The sequence below is a fragment of the Rosa chinensis genome, chromosome 7, assembly GCF_002994745.2.
Source record: "Rosa chinensis cultivar Old Blush chromosome 7, RchiOBHm-V2, whole genome shotgun sequence".
NCBI lineage: Eukaryota > Viridiplantae > Streptophyta > Magnoliopsida > Rosales > Rosaceae > Rosa > Rosa chinensis.
Window position 1 is genome coordinate 7946956 of NC_037094.1, and position 16250 is coordinate 7963205.

The 16250-nt window shown below is 37.8% G+C and overlaps 2 protein-coding genes and 1 long non-coding RNA gene across 3 annotated transcripts; 1 reads left to right on the forward strand and 2 right to left on the reverse strand.

The window, feature by feature from the left end:
- Window positions 1-386: 386 nt before the first annotated feature.
- LOC121050313 lies at window positions 387-2510 on the reverse strand. Its single transcript, XR_005802652.1, has 3 exons — window positions 2347-2510; window positions 978-1309; window positions 387-881 (listed from the first exon to the last, which is right to left on the reverse strand). It is a non-coding gene; the product is annotated as an uncharacterized LOC121050313 (long non-coding RNA).
- A 1682-nt stretch (window positions 2511-4192) lies between these two features.
- On the forward strand, window positions 4193-5548 carry LOC112177329 (hyoscyamine 6-dioxygenase). The gene is made up of 3 exons (XM_024315625.1): window positions 4193-4312; window positions 4563-4652; window positions 5300-5548. Exons 1-3 carry the CDS (start codon window positions 4193-4195, stop codon window positions 5546-5548), a joined length of 459 nt encoding a protein of 152 aa, XP_024171393.1.
- A 316-nt stretch (window positions 5549-5864) lies between these two features.
- Window positions 5865-13562, reverse strand: LOC112177330. Its single transcript, XM_040511300.1, has 10 exons — window positions 13421-13562; window positions 12161-13017; window positions 11858-12016; window positions 10725-10979; window positions 10445-10519; window positions 10112-10167; window positions 7698-8541; window positions 7395-7553; window positions 6385-6642; window positions 5865-6183 (listed from the first exon to the last, which is right to left on the reverse strand). The coding sequence occupies exons 1-9, from the start codon at window positions 13545-13547 to the stop codon at window positions 6385-6387; spliced, it is 2790 nt and encodes a 929-aa protein (XP_040367234.1). The 5' UTR covers window positions 13548-13562; the 3' UTR covers window positions 5865-6183.
- Between the last annotated feature and the right edge of the window lie 2688 nt (window positions 13563-16250).

Genomic DNA, 16250 nt, shown 5'->3' on the forward strand with positions numbered 1-16250 from the left:
TGTGCATTTTTCACTTCAGTTTTTCGTACAACTTACTAAACGGACAGTGAATATGTTATGGCTCAGAGAGACCGGCTGGACTTACTCTAGATCATACAAGTAAATCAGCCCGCGCTTTGCGGCGGGTTTTTTGTGACTAATCAGAAAGTGGTAATTTGTTTTCCGGCATTCTTCCAATAAAGTCGTAATTTGGTATTGAAATTTTAGCCCCTTGCTTTTGCATCAATGGGAAGAAAGTTACAAATGGAAGAAGACTTGTGTTCCAAATTTGGAAGTGTACTGGTAGTTCTGACATGATTCCCTTTAAAAGATTCATATAAAAGCACTAATCTTACTACACCATACTTTCAACTTTAACTCGTATCATATTAGTGATATTACAGATGTTAGCTAGAATGATCTCAGATTCTTAAGGAGCGTCTTCTTTTTAGTAAGAAGGGGGAGGACATGGCTCTGAACTACATAGATCATTTATAAAACATTTTCTATCAGAAGCCAAATAAGGACAACAGTGAGTATCAATGGCTAGCTACAGGCTTTTAGCATCTAAGATCAGCATTTGAGCAAACTCTATTACTGCAGTCATTGCTTAAACTACCTAAAACTTGGTGAGCGGCGAACCTTTTAGAAGGATCTTTACAGAGCATTCCTCGAATCAAATCATTAGCTAATTCAATGATGCCATCCCAGGGATCAGATGGGAACCTCAGATCAGTTGTCCTAACAGCATCAAATATGCTTGACTTTGTCTTCCTCCAAAATGGTGGTATTCCTCTAAGAAGAATGCAAAGAATTACCCCTGCACTCTAAACATCAGCACCCCAGCAAGTACCTCAGGCGCTATATAAAACGGACTTACACCGAACCGTGCAAACTCTGACCTGCTTGAACCAAAATATTGTCAAATATCTAATATCAACTAACCAAAATTGGAACTAAAACCTAACTCATCAAAAGCAAACAAAATTTGGAAGTACCAGGCCTGATGTAAGTTGCATAACTGGTCCTGCCAACTTAACAGGGAGATGAAGAGGCTTTTGTCCAACAGAATATTCTCAGGCTTCCAATCTCTATGGAAACCCCATTTTCATGACAATATAAAACTACCTGAATCAGATGCCTAAAGAGAACCCTTGCATTAGCTACAGAGAATTGCTCATGTTTCTCTAACTGGTGGAAAAGCTCCCCTCATCTCTCTTTATCTATTCTCATTCATGGCCAGTGAAATCAATTCCATATAAATAACCTTGGTTCGGATCATGTTGCATCTTCCCTTGCTCAACTAAGCTCTTATACTGCGCTAATGGCCCTGAAAGCAGAAAGCTTGTATCAGACTTCAAAATCACAATTGAATTGAAAATTTACATATCAATAGCACACAATTGATACTTGATTGTCAAAGAGATAAAATTTGTTGCATATAAGAAGCTAATTTTTTATTTTTTCATAACAGTAAACCCCAACAGATGCAAACAGAAGAACCATTAAGAGTGTATCTGGCTATCTGCTCATAAACACAAGCATTGCTTGCAACTTAATTTTGCTGCCCAAATTAGTCATTACTTTCTATGAAACATTTTTTTTGACTTTGTCAAGGGAAACCCAAAGGCTTCCTAGGCCCAAGAAAAACCCCTTTGGCGCATATGAAATGCTCTAACTGTGCATTGCAGCACAGTGTCTGACCACTTTGATACCACTTTGATAGCTTCGGGGTTCGAACCTAGGTTGGGGAGCACACCCAACTAGGCAATAACCTAGTCATTACTTTCTATGAAACATACAACTCTTTTTCTAAATACCAGGATCTTTCTCCCATCAAATTATAACTATAGCTTAATTATGCTACCAGATTAGTCATTAGTTTCCGCATGATTCCCTTAAACACTAATAATCACACATAAATTTACATCTACAAAATTCATAACAACCCTAAACTTCAAAACGGCCCCATCACTGCTAAGCTTGGAAGGTGCAGAAGCAAAGGACTACCATGGATGTACTTGACCAATATGAAGGTACACATGTACTGAATTTCTCATGGGGGGAATTTCTGTGGAGCTCAAATCAATCTGAAACATAAGCGACCCACCACAACAACAGGAGCAACATAACTCATATACATAAGGATAAGTTTGTGTTTGTATTGAACTATCGAAAACTAATGATTCAAGTTTCAACATAGAATGTAAAAGTGAAATTATCATAAGTAATTCATAGAGATAATAAGAAATTATCATAAGTAATTCAGCCCCATCCCAATTTTTGCAAGATGTAAATTAGAGAAGAAATTTAATAGTGCACATAAACCCAACAAATTAGAGCAATTGAAGCATGAACAAATCAAACCTATCAATTGAAATTTAGAAAGACAATCCATTGAGGCGCAGGATTTAGGGGTTTGCAGATGATATAGATAAACGAAACATTGCCGCGTAGATGAAATATAGCCTTCTTCATCGCTGGGGAAGCCATGAAGAGAGAGAACGAAGCAGTGGAGAGCCTAGAAAGCGAGAGGAGGAAGAATAAAGGTCGGAAGCAAGCTTATAATGGTCTTAATATAGAGGGGCAGAACCGTCTTTTCATTTAACGACTCGGCTCAAGCCGGCACTGTTACTAAGTTGATGAACAGTAGATCACCAACTTTAGTATATAGTATAATTGGTTATACTGTTTTAGTTGCCCACAAATTTCTGCTTATAAATATATAATTATATTTATATATATATACATTTACATATATAGGTTTCTCGCACTTCTTCTCCTGCTGTTGCTGAGAATTTGCAACAATCTGTTCAGAGTAGTGCTAGTGTTGGTATATATTTTATATATATATATATATATATATATATATTGTAAAAGTAAAATGATAATGCGAATTGGTCTACTCATTTCATTCATAACCTCTTTATATAGGGATAGGATTACAACGGAAATATCAATTACATTGATGATACTAAATGCTGATTTAGCTGTGATTTGTAATTGCTTGATTCCCTCTTCGTCTGTTTCTTTGACGAAGACACATAATGTGTTTTTCCTTTAACACTCCCCCTTGTGCCAAGTCAAAGACGAAATGGTGCATGAGTTGTTGCCTCACTAAAAACCTTGCCAATATATATATATATATATATATATATATATGGGTCCAAATCTTCTCCTGAGCAATAAAACTACCTGAGCTTCCTGAACTTTTAACCAAATAATGACATGTGTAGAAACAACATCTAGTGGCTATAATAGTGCCACGTAGTGATTGACATCAAAAACCAGTACCTAGAAGGCCAGAGTCGAGTCTCTCTCTCTCTCTCCCAATGGCATATCTCCGCAGAGAAGACTTTCGCTCTCTGTTAAGTTCTTGAATCTTGACTCGTCCTTATGGGTTTTCGTGGTTGATAAATTTCTCCTGGAATTGGTTGAGATTCAATCAATTGATGGGTTCGAATTTTGGGGTTGGTTTTTCCATTGATGTGTTTCTTCCCCGTAAAATTTCAATAACTAATGGAATATGATATTGAACAATCCCAATTGTGAATGGGGAGACTAACCTGAAGTTTGGGATTGGACCCAGAAGCAAGAAGGAGACTAAACCCCGAAGCAGAAGAGTAAATGGTTTTCCAATTATGAATGGGTAGATGGGTGAGACTCGATCTTATTTGGGTGCTTTGGGTAGATGGAATAAGATTTGTTTGGGTGCTTTGGGATTGAAAAGTTATCTCCTGCAATTGTTGGCTTGTTGCCCATCAAAGAAGAAAAAAGAAACAGAATGAAGAAGAAGAAAGAAGATCAGATCGAAGAAAAAAGAAACTGAAAGAAGAAGAAGAAAGAAGATCAGATCGAAGAGATAATGAAGAAAAGATAAAAAAAAATAGTTTTCTTTTTGTTACAAAAAATTTCAAAAAATAATAAAATAATATTTAAATACAACTAATTCATTGAACTAAAAATTTGTCAAAAATGACCACAACACGTCTTCCTTCAAATTCGAATTTGACATAAGCTTTTTGACTAACCCGTTGGAGATGCTCTGATCGAGTAAAGGTGACCCTTTTGTCCTTTACGACAAACTACTCCATCATAATTAAATCAAGATATTTTTCTCTATTCAAAGGCCAATGTATTATATATGAACTGACTTCACTCTTCAACATTCATCGTGAGGTCAGAGTGATAAGGTTGAAGCAAAGCAAAGAAAATGGAGAAGCTTGTTCCAAACTGGTACAGTGCTGCTCAACCCTTGCCTGAGACTTGCATATTCCCACCTGATGCAAGACCAGGGAAGTTTAGCATTGCTCCTTCAAGGTCCGACATTCCAGTGATTGATATAGGATATATCACAAGGTCATGATCGAGCTCGTATAATCCAGCAAATACTTGAGGCTAGCCAAGAATTCGGATTCTTTCAGGTCAATTTAATTGTCTGTCTGGCTTTTCTTTCTTTTCTTGGTCGCCAAGATTTCTAGCTTTTTTTGCTATTAGCTGCAATTTTCACTTAGTTACTCCTATATCATCATGATCATGGTAATCATCCAATTCTGTATGTTATTTTAAAAATTATTGTGTAGGTAATCAACCATTGCATACCAGAAGCTTTGATGAATGACACAATGGATGTGCTGAAGGAGTTCTTTGAGTTGCCTCTAGAGGAAAAGAGGGCAAGCATCTACTGATGACCCCAACAAAGACTGCAAGCTCGTACATAGCAGTGTTGATTATGATTGGGAGGAAATTCATCTTTGGCGCGATTTTATCCGACACCCTTGTGAACCTCTAGAGAAATTCATTCCAATTTGACCTCGGAAACCGATTAAATATCGATAAGGGCCTGCTACATCACATACATGTTGTCAAATTATCGAGTAACTAGATATACAATCTGTAATTACAGCAATCTTTATCTATGTTATTTCAGAGAGCATGTTAGCAAATGTTTCATCGACGTGAAGGAAGTGGCTTTGAATATTTTGAAGCTGACCGGTGAAGGACTAGGGATAGGATCAGAGTATTTCAGTGATGAACTTAGCAAAGAGACCGACGTCTTTGTTAATAACTATCCACCTTGTCCAGGCCCAAGTTTGACACCAGGAATAATTAGACCCACAGCTCATCACAATTTTACATCAAGGGGATGTCAGTGGCCTTCAAGTTTTCAAGGATGGGGAACGGATTGGACTGGAACCTACTTCAAATGGACTGGTGGTTAACATAGGCTATCAATTACGGGTATGTACATCACCAGTTTCTATGCTCAAAATCGTAAACACCAAATTGTCACTAAACTTTTGGTCTTCTTGTGATGCAGATCATTAGTAATGGAAAGCTCAAGTGTGATGAACATCAAGTAGTGACAAATTCAAGTACTGTTTGGACGACGTTTGGATTTTTCATCACACCCTCCCCTGATTGCTGTATAGAACCTGCAGCAGCTCTCATTAATGCAAGCAATCCCCGACTCTATAAAGGCTTCCGATATGAAGAGTTTCCTGCCAACTACTTTAGGAAGCAGGGGAAAACCGAAGTTGTGCTTGAACCCTTTGAAATCGAATGTTAGCACTGTTGATGATGATGGTGTTATTGCTTCATGTTCAAGAGTCTTGTGCATTGAATAAATTGTCTTACTGCTTGATGTGGAGGCAAAGACGGAACAACTAGTTGAAATTTATTTTGTAATAATACTCTAAAACTGGTTGAATGTCATATGTACCGTGAAGTTTCCCAGCAAGGGCTTGACGTTCTGCTTATTTTAATAGTTGCGACGTCCTCTGCATTTTGCAGCATAATTACTTGAAACTCCATTACGATAAATAATCAGTGTATTTTGCTTTACAAAACTATTGAGTTGTGACTAGAGAATTTTCAAACTGAGACACACGTTTCAAACTTTCTAAATCTATATATTCCAATCACAATCTAGGAAGAAATTCGAATTCAGAATCTATTGAGTGAGACTACACTTAATTATTTGATGCCAATGCCATACTCTGAAATTATTGATATAGGAGAGCGCACATTGGTTACAAAACGTCTACATATCACAGTGCCAGTGAAAAGGTAGATTCAAGATGCTCTAATCACATAACTAGTACGTAAAAGTTCAGACCAACATCAATCTTGAGCCATTGCCAATTTCTTTCTCAATGCTGTTGATAAAGAAACTAGCAGCTTTAGCTGATAACACCCCTGAATCTGCAAGAACAAAAAGCATCACATCGCTAAACAAATTTGATGGGAGACATGATCTATTATTATAAGTTTTAATGCTGAATATATTTGATATGACTACGAGATTGGTTAGCTTAAATAAGAAGGATTGAGAAGATGAAATTTGATATTCAACTAATCATCTAGACTTGGATTCAGTAGCCTTAATGTTTAACAGTATCTTACTCAAAGCGAAGAGTCCAAGCTAAAAGAGGAGGACTTTGGCAGGTGCTCTGCAACCAAAATGTAGAAGAGACCCATGACTCCTGTGTGCCGCTGTGAGCTGCTGTAATTAGATCCCACAACCAGAGTCTCCCCATCCTTTATTTTGACAGAGCCCGGATGTGGATAGCAAGTGGACATTCCTACAATGTAACCAGCCTCATCTCCAACTTCCTCGCTTTGTCCATAAATTGGTATTGATGAACACAGAACCCGTCCGTCCTAACATCATCACAAACAAGTAAATCAGTTACAGACAATACATTACATAGGAAAAACCCTTTCCTGTAAAGGACAAACAGATTGAGAGACAAGAAACAGTCCAATTTATACTGAGATGCCATGTGAAGTCATTACTGCAGGATGTGATCAATATGCAGGGCTTAAACGAAGCTTAATCCTAGATACCAGATGAATAGCAGAGACTTGCAACGGTCTGTAAACTTTTGTTCTTAAATGAGCAAGCCAATACACAAACAGGATTGAACTTTTTCTAGCCGATAGAAGCATACACCAACTTTTAAGAGGAGACATTTAGTAATAAATGTTCCAAAAAGCTCCAAGCTAATAATGAGTAATTAGACTTCCTTATAAAGCCCCGAGCATTACAATAATCAATGATCGGGTATACTCAGTAGTATCTGTAGCCATGTAGGCTAACAAGTAATTAGAGAAGATAGACCTGTTATCAAACAACTAGGATTCCGAATGATCCTGTCATCAAAGTATTTAAAGTTTTTTAGTTACTAAACTACATTTAGATGTCAGCTAAACAGTATATACTTGATGTTTTAGAGAAACTCTGTAGAAACTAGGAAATGTGAACTACGATGCGCTTGCAAGAGTTGACAATTTATATATATACAAGATGAGGGAATGAATTGGACGAGATTATTGTAATTGAGTTCCAGCATACGCCAGCGAGAAAATACGGCCCAGCAGAAACAAGATTACTGTGAGTACAAGAAAAGCACCTCTCCATATAGAGTTGAGCCACGCCCCCCAGTGTGCTGATGGGCTACACCATAGATGATATAACCACCAGTTGGCATAGTAACGATTGCCCGCTGATTGTCAAAACACTGACCATTTACCGTATCAACAGTACTGCAAGGCTCAACATTATATTCGACCTGTACAACAAAAAGGCATACAGTTTAGCATAAAGGGAATAAAATTCATTAAAAGGAAATAGAGCAGGCAGAATAGTGATCAAACCATCAACCCTACAGAGACCAATATTACAACTTTCTATGCAATGTGTTAAGTTCACTTACCCGGCAATCATGTTGAAGAGAAGAATGATCCGTTCTATCAGTGGCATCAAAGATATAAATCTTGACCGGCACAATAGAATCAGACCAATCAACCCACTTCATTGTGTATCTCAAGTAGAGGCTTCTCTTGACACCATTATAGCCTTGTTTTACGCTGCACCGTGTACCATCATAACAGCAGTGCAAACCCCCAGTGTATCCTGGCCTCAACGGCCGACCTCGTCCATCTTTTGTTACATTATACAGATCACACCTGCATTCAGTGCATCCCAACCTCTCCTCTGCGCCCCGAGTATCAATAGCATGAACATTGAGCATCCATCTCTCCTCATATCCAGCAGGAATCTCTGCAGGGTTGCCAATCTCGATTCCAAAAGGATCCGGTACATGTGTGTCTGTCTTTCGTGTTTCTGACCCGAGTCCATAGTACTGTCCAAGAACATTATTCTGGCACAAACCACTGTTTCTCACGAACTGAAAATCTGATTCGTCAATATCATCGAACCCAATCTGCTCTGGTTCCACATAACTTGTCCTGCCATAATATCTTCCAAGAACCCAGTGATGCAGATAAGTCTCGTGAAGAGGAATAGGATTCCCTTCTTCATCGATCACTTCAGCATTGAAATACTTGATAGCAATATGACCTCTTGGGAAGTTAATGTTATAGAAATACTTGTCTGCAACTGACCCTGGTTCCAACACAAGCTTAGGGGAGACATAAACGCTAGTCCTGGTCTTAACTTTATTGATCCGAATAGCATCTGACCATGGTAGGCTTAATCCCAGCACTAGCACAGCTAACAAAAGAACCAAACTTTGAAAAGAAGGTGCCATTTTGTTTCTGCCAATATCAATCAAGATTCAAGATAAAGCTCTAGTTAAACAAAGACCCCAGTTTTACACTTCAAATCATACACGAAGTTGATTTCTTTTATACTTTCTAAGTAAAATTATTGACATGGGTTATGTAATTTCTGCATGCCTCAATCATAACAGTTAAGGAGTAGTATTCAGATGTTGCAAATATCAGTAAACTATAAAACAGTAATAGGATTGCTATTCAGATGTTGCAAATGGGTTGTATAGAAATCAACAAACTACAAAAGAGTTATAGGATTGCTACTCGGATTTTGCAGAAGGGTTGTATAAGAGTCAATAAACAATCCTCTGAGATAACAAAATCATACTCATGATCGATCACAGTTAAACCAAACCAAACCAACGAACACCATGAACAAACATGAAGGAGGTTGAGAAGCCAGAGCATACCAAAGTGCCTCAGAAGCCAGAGCAAGAGAGAAGTGAATTCGATGATAGCTAGAGTCAAAGTCTTGATTTTTGGGTACAAATCAAACGGATATATAACAGTACAAGATTCTGCAGCCGTTCAATCTCTTGCAAAAGAAAAAATGATTACGAAAGGGATGACGTTTGGAGACATCTAAGGCGCGTCGTGTCACCATGAGAAGCAGCCAGGGAGGCAAATAATAGTACCCACCATTTCATGTACTCGGATACACTCACATCAGATAAAAAAGAGTAGCCTCAGCCGTGACGCATTTGCATAAAAATTAACTAAAGTAGATAATACTGACTTATTTGCCAAGAAATTTCTGATTTTCCACCATGTTTAACTTTTTTAATTGAATTCTGAAAAGGACGGTGTGTTTCTTCACTTTCATGTGTTTGGCGTGTTTCTAAGAGGGGAGAGATAGAGTATGGCTTTGCTTGTTGGATTCTAGTAAATGAATTCAGTTAAAAACAAATAATAATGAGCATTTGCTATAGGAATAACCGGATAAGTGGAAAACGAGTAGTTTATCCTATCCTCAATACGGTGTGACCAAGTAAATTCTAATCCTTTAAATACGGTGTCGCACATCACAAATATATTTAAAGAATTATAATTAACACATCACAAATTTAAAAATTAAATTATTTTTAGACTTTATTGTAATTGACAATGTAGTTGATAAAGTCTAAATTGTTCGGTGTCTTTGGCTAGTTTTAAATTTGATTTGACATGCCCTGCCCCTCATTTATGGATCAAAGACCAACCGGTGTGTGTTCATACTCTAGCGAATGAATATAGTTAAAAAGTTGCCCAAAAAAAAAAAAAATCCTTAGGTGTATGCTTTAGGCACGGCTCCATTTTCCCTCGTGAATATGGAATGTTGCTATATGTTAAAAGGATATTTAGAGGTTGGTTGTAACACTATGTTTTATGATCTTCAAGGCATTAGAAAAGAAATTTCATAATGTTAGAAAGTAGAGAATAATAGAGAGGTAGAGATGGAAGTATGTGTTCTTCTCATTAGACCATTTATATAGGAGGTAGGCAGCGGAGATGAAACTTAGCGTTGTGGCGTATTTGAATAGTTGTGACGTTTTAGCATTTGCCAATTAGTAACCTCTGCATTTCGCCATCAAATACTTGAAACTCCATTGCAGTTAATAATAAGAGTTCCTTTACAAAATTAATGAGTTGTGACAATAGAATTTACATACTGAGGCACATTTCATCTTTCCAAATCTATATACTCCAATCACAACCTGGGAAGAAATTCGAATCCAGAATCTATTGGGTGAGAGTTCACTTAATTCCTTGATGCCAATGCCATACTCTGAAATTATTGCTATAGGAGAGCGTACATTGGTTACGAAACATCTACATATCACAGTGCCGAGTGAAAAAGTAGATTCAAGATACTCCAATCACATAACTTGTACGTAAAAGTTCAGACTCCAGCCATTGCCAATTTCTTTCTAACTGCAGTTGACAAAGAAACTAGCAGCTTTAGCTGATAAGACCCCCAAATCTGCAAGAACCAAAAGCATCACATGAGCTTAACGAATTTGTTTTGAGACATGATCTATTATCATAAGTTTTAATGCGGAATTTTATATTTGATATGATTACCAGATTGGTTAGCTTAAATAAGGATGGAGAATATGAAATTTGATATTCAACAAATCATCTAGACTTGGATCCAGTAGCCTTAATGTTTAACAGTGTCCTACTCAAAGTGAAGAGTCCAAGCTAAGCAAGGAGGACTTTGGCAAGTGCTCTGCAACCAAAATGTAGAAGAGGCCCATGACTCCGATATGCGGCCGCGAGCTGCTGTAATTAGATCCCACAACCAGAGTCTCCCCATCCTTTATTTTGACAGAGCCCGGATGTGGATAGCAAGTTGACATTCCTACAATGTAACCAGCCTCGTCTCCTACTTCCTCGCTTTGCCCATATATTGGTACTGATGAACATAGAACCCGTCCGTCCTAACATCATCACAATTCACAAACAAGCAGATCAGTTATAAACAATACAAGACATAAACAAAATCTTTTCCTGTAAAGGCCAAACAGATTGAGAGGCAAGAAACAGTCCAATTCATACTGAGATGCCATGTAAATTCTTAATTACTGTTACTGTAGGATGTGATCAAGATGCAGTGCTTAAAGCTTGTACCTAAATACCAGATGAATAGCAAAGACTTGCAACGGTCTGGTATCAAAAACTTTAGTTCTTAAATGAGCAAGCCAATACACAAACAGGATTGAAATTTTTCTAGCCGATAGAACACCAGCTTTTTAGATGAGACGGTAAGTGCTAAATGTTCCAAATAGCTCCAGGCTAATAATAATTTATTAGCATTAGACTCCCTTATAAATCCCCAAGCACTACAATAATCAATGGGTCCGGTATACACAGCAGTATTTGTAGCCATGTAGGCTAACAAGTAATTAGAGACTATAAGAGATTAAGTTCCTAACGAAAGGTCTTTCACTAAGCGGCCTCGGCAATCCCAAGTGATGATATGGGTGGCCGCCCCTCGGTATCTTGAAGCGAGCGGATGTCATAGACATCTTAATCTCTTATCAATTAATTAGGATTCCAGAATGATCCTGTCATGAAAGTCTTTATAGTTTTTCAGCTACTAAACTAAATATAGATATCAGCCAAACTGTAATATACCTGATGTTTTAGAAAGACTCCATAGAAACTAAGACATGTGAACTACTCTGCACTTGCAAGAGTTGACCATCTCAGATAACGAAATGGATGAGATTCTTGTAATTGAGTTCCAGCATATACCAGCGAGAAACTACCATTCGGCCTAGCAGAAACAAGATTACTATGAGTACAAGAAAAGCACCTCTCCATATAGAGTTGAGCCGCGCCCCCCAGTGTGCTGATGGGCTACACCATAGACGATATAACCACCAGTTGGCATAGTAATCATTGCCCTTTGATTGTCAAAGCATTGATCATTTACCAAATCAACAACACTGCAAGGCTCAACATTATATTCGTTCTGTACAATAAAAAGCCACACAGTTTAGCATTAAAGGAATTAAATTAATTAAAAGAAAAATAGAGCAGGCAGAATAGTGATAAACTATCAACACTATAGAGAGCAGTATTGCAACTTGTTATGCAATGAGTTGAGTTCACTTACCCGGCAATCATGTTGAAGAGACGGTCCTCCTGAATGATCCGTTCTATCAGTGACATCAAAGATATAAATCTTGACAGGCACAATAGAATCAGACCAATCAACCCACTTCACAGTGTATCTCAAGTAGAGGCTTCTCTTGACACCATTGTAGCCTTGTTTTACGCTGCACTTCGTACCATCATAACAGCAGTGCAAACCCCCTGTGTACCCTGGCCTCAACGGCTGGCCCCATCCATCTTTTGTTACATTATACAGATCACACCTGCATTCAGTGCATCCCAACCTATCCTCTGCGCCCCGAGTATCAATAGCATGAACATTGAGCATCCATCTCTCCTCATATCCAGCAGGAATCTCTGCAGGGTTGCCAATCTCTATTCCAAAAGGATCCGGTACATGTGTATCTGTCTTTCTAGTTTCTGACCCGAGTCCATAGTACTGACCAAGAACATTATTCTGGCACAATCCACTATTTCTCACAATCTTAAAATCCGGATCTTTAATATCCTCGAAACCACTCAGCTCCGGTTCCACATAACTTGCCTGGGCATAATATCTTTCAATAACCCAATGATGCAGATAAGTCTCATGAAGAGGAATAGGATTCCCTTCTTCATCGATCACTTCAGCATTGAAATACTTCATAGCAATATGACCTCTTGGGAAGTGAATGTTATAGAAATACTTGTCTGCAACTGACCCTGGTTCCAACACAAACTTAGGGGAGACATAAACACTAGTCCTGGTCTTGACCTTATTGATCCGAATGGCATCTGGAGATGGTAGGCTTAACCCCAGCACTAGCACAGCTAACAAAAGTACCAAACTTATGACAAGGAGGTGCCATTTTCTTTCTGCTAATATCAAGATAAAGCTCTAGTTGAACAAAGAGTCAAGTTTTAAAACCCATATCACAAGCAAAGTTGGTATCTTTTATACTTTCTATAACTAGAATTATTGACATGGGTTATCTGCATGCCTCAATCATAACAGTTAAAGAGTGCTATTCAGATGTTGCAAATAGGCTATGTAGAAATCAGTAAACTATAGAAACAGTTATCGGATTGCTATTCAGATACTATAAATGGGTTTGTATAGAAACCAATGAACTACCAAAAAAAAAGGATTGCTACTCAGGTTTTGCAGAAGGGGTATATAAGAATCAATAAACAGTCCTCTAAAATAACGAAATCATACTCATGATCACAGTTAAACCAAAACCATGAACAAAATAAAGGACGCTGAAAAGCCAGAGCATACCCAGGTGCCTCAGCCAGAGCAAGAGAGGAGTGGGTACGATGATAGCTAGAGTCAAAATTTTCATCTTTTGGGTATAAATAAAAAGATTCAATCTTCCACTATATGGAGCCCTTCTAATGAGGACCATTATAATGGAAGATTGAATCTTTTGAGAAATTGCTCAAGCAGAAATCGATAGGGGGAACTGATGAGAGTGAGACAGACAACGAAAGTGATGACGTTTGGAGATATCTACGGCGTGTCGTCTAAGAATGGGAAGAAGCCCGCTAATAGTGGGTTAATAATGAGATGTATTTTCACTTTCACAATGTAACGAGTCAGACTCAGATAGACATATCAGATGAAAAAGAGTTAATTGAATAAGGTTAAATATGTGGCCTCAGCCATGACGCATTGCATCAAAATTAACTATGGGAGATAATACTGACTTTGTTGCCTAAAATGAAGACAAGCTAAGAGCATCTCTAATGGTATGGTTAAAATACTTGTGTCAAATTTGAATTTGAAGGGTGATGTGGCAATGTCATTTTTGACAAATTTATACTTCAATAGATATGTTAAATTCAGATATTATTTTATTATTTTTTTCATAAAAAAATTATATAAAAAAATCATTTTTCCTCTTTCTTCTTATCTCTCCTCTTTCGTGGTTAAAGTCATGTTCACTCTTCTTCTCTGTTTTTCTTGTTGTATGTTCTTCTCCAGTCGCAGAAGATAGCTTTTCAATCCCAAAGGACCCAAACAAATCATGTTTTGACAACAGCCATTAGATTCCACCCCTGGCTGGGTATTCAAGGCTATAGCCTATAGGTCAATTGAACCCAGAAACTTGAAGAGGCACAGAGTCGGTGGTCTTCCATCGTCAATCGTCGTTTACCCATGGCTGGGTAAGTTCCTCCCTATCTAATTTCGATCATTTTTGGATGACTCTGAACTTTCTCTCTTTATCCCCAAATTTGAATTGAATCTGAAGGTCTGCATTTTGGTATGGGTTGATTTAGATTTTCTAAAACTCGAACATCCAAACTTTGGAGCTGAGTTGAGTATAGTAATGGGGAACTGAGGCTTACAAATGGGTTTAATTGACATGATTTTCCTTTCGGAATTGAATCAAGAGGAGGAGAAACAGAAAGGGTTGGTTCTGTTTTGGCTTCTTTTGAGTAAAGCTTGGGACTTTCTTGGTGGGTTTTGGTGTTTGATTCTGTACTAATTTCCAAATTGAAGGAGCCTTCTTCTTCCTCCTCAAATTCATTGTTTGTTACAAGCAAGGGACTGGGAATTGCAATAGGAAAACGATTGGGTTTCTCCATAGTTACAGAAAGACGCTCAGGAAGAAAGAGAGAGAAGAGTAGGAAAGAGGAAGAAACAATAAAAAATAAAAGACATTTCCCTTTGCCTCTGTCAAATTTGACAGCCCAAATGAAAATGTCATTTACACGTCAGATGAGACCCATGGGTTGGAGAGGTTGCAGATGTCTTTTCTAGCTGCTAGAGGTCTCCACGTGGATTTAACATATCCATTGGAGATGGTCTAAGTAATTTCGGTTTTCCACCATGTTTAACAGAGTCAGACTCAGATACACATATCAGATTAAAAAGAGTAGCCTCAGCCATGACGCATTTGCATAAAAATTAACTAAGGTCTATATTGACTTATTTGCCAAGTAATTTCAATATTTCACCATGTTTAACTTTTTTAATTGCATTCTGAAAAGGATGGTGTGTTTCTTCACTTTTGGGTGTTTGGCGTGTTTGTAAGAGATGAGTATGGCTTTTCCTGTTGGACTCTAGTAAATGGATTGAGTTAAAGACAACTAATAATGAGCCTCTGATCTAGGGACAAGTGAAAAACGAGCACATTTATCCTATTCGCAATAGGGTGTGACAACTAGGGCTGGGCGTCCGGACCCGAAAGACCTAAGACCCGACCAGAACCGAGGAAAAAAGCCCGATTCGGTTCGGTTTTAGAATAGAAATTTTCGGTTCGGTCTAAAGCCCGACCCTAATTCATGTAATCGGTTCGGTCTCGGGTTCCATATTTTCAGGGCCCGAACCGACCCGAAAGTTTTCCTTACATAAGTTTTCCTTTCTCTTTTCTTTGCAGGATAACTTATAAAACGTTCCAATGTACAACCTAGAAAGGTTCCCTTATAGTTTCCATTAGGATAGTTATATTCTTGTGATACTTTACAATTTATATATTACAACACAGTGACACACCTTATATTAGGTTGCCAGAAAGAGACCCATCCAGGGGCCCCATGGCTGCTGGTGGCCTTTGATTTTGTAGCTAAATGAAATCTTTATCTTGATCACATGTAACATATACAATGATGTGGTGTTGGGCATTAGAAAAGGAAAAAAAATGTTTCGTTTTTGTTTTTCGGTGGAAAACTGGAAATAAACGTTTGGGCCCGAAAACCAAACCTGCCCGAATGGGTTTAGTTTCTGTCGGTTTTCAGTTTACAAAAAGACCGAACCGGCCCGAACTGACATTTTCGGGTTCGGTCTCGGTCTCACTAATTTTCGGGCCCGGCTCGACCCGAGCCCAGCCCTAGTGACAACTATATATCTATACTATTATTAAGAAATGAGACTTTGTTAGCTAAATCTGAAATTTTTAACATATTTACCCTTGAAATATTAAAAAACTTTGAGAATAAATTAATCACAATGGTAAATATGACAATTATAAAGTAGACTTTTATTAAGAAAATTAAAAAGAAATTATTCCACAATCCCCACTATTTTCTCTCTACAATAACTGTTTTGTTTTATTTTTATTTTTCAAATAAAAAACCATTACACATGCAGAGCATGTATGGAGAAG

What these genes read in the sequence shown, in the direction of transcription:
- LOC112177329 (XM_024315625.1), top strand. Translation starts at nt 4,193, where the DNA reads ATGGAGAAGCTTGTTCCAAACTGGTACAGTGCTGCTCAACCCTTGCCT. An exon ending in CTTCAAGGTCCGACATTCCA is followed by an intron (nt 4,313 to 4,562) that starts GTGATTGATATA and finishes ATTATTGTGTAG; the next exon opens with GTAATCAACCATTGCATACC. An exon ending in TGCCTCTAGAGGAAAAGAGG is followed by an intron (nt 4,653 to 5,299) that starts GCAAGCATCTAC and finishes CTTGTGATGCAG; the next exon opens with ATCATTAGTAATGGAAAGCT.
- LOC112177330 (XM_040511300.1), bottom strand. Translation starts at nt 13,547, where the DNA reads ATGGTCCTCATTAGAAGGGCTCCATATAGTGGAAGATTGAATCTTTTT. An exon ending in GCTCTGGCTGAGGCACCTGG is followed by an intron (nt 13,018 to 13,420) that starts GTATGCTCTGGC and finishes TCTTGATATTAG; the next exon opens with CAGAAAGAAAATGGCACCTC. An exon ending in AGAAATTGGCAATGGCTGGA is followed by an intron (nt 10,168 to 10,444) that starts GTCTGAACTTTT and finishes AATTTTGTAAAG; the next exon opens with GAACTCTTATTATTAACTGC.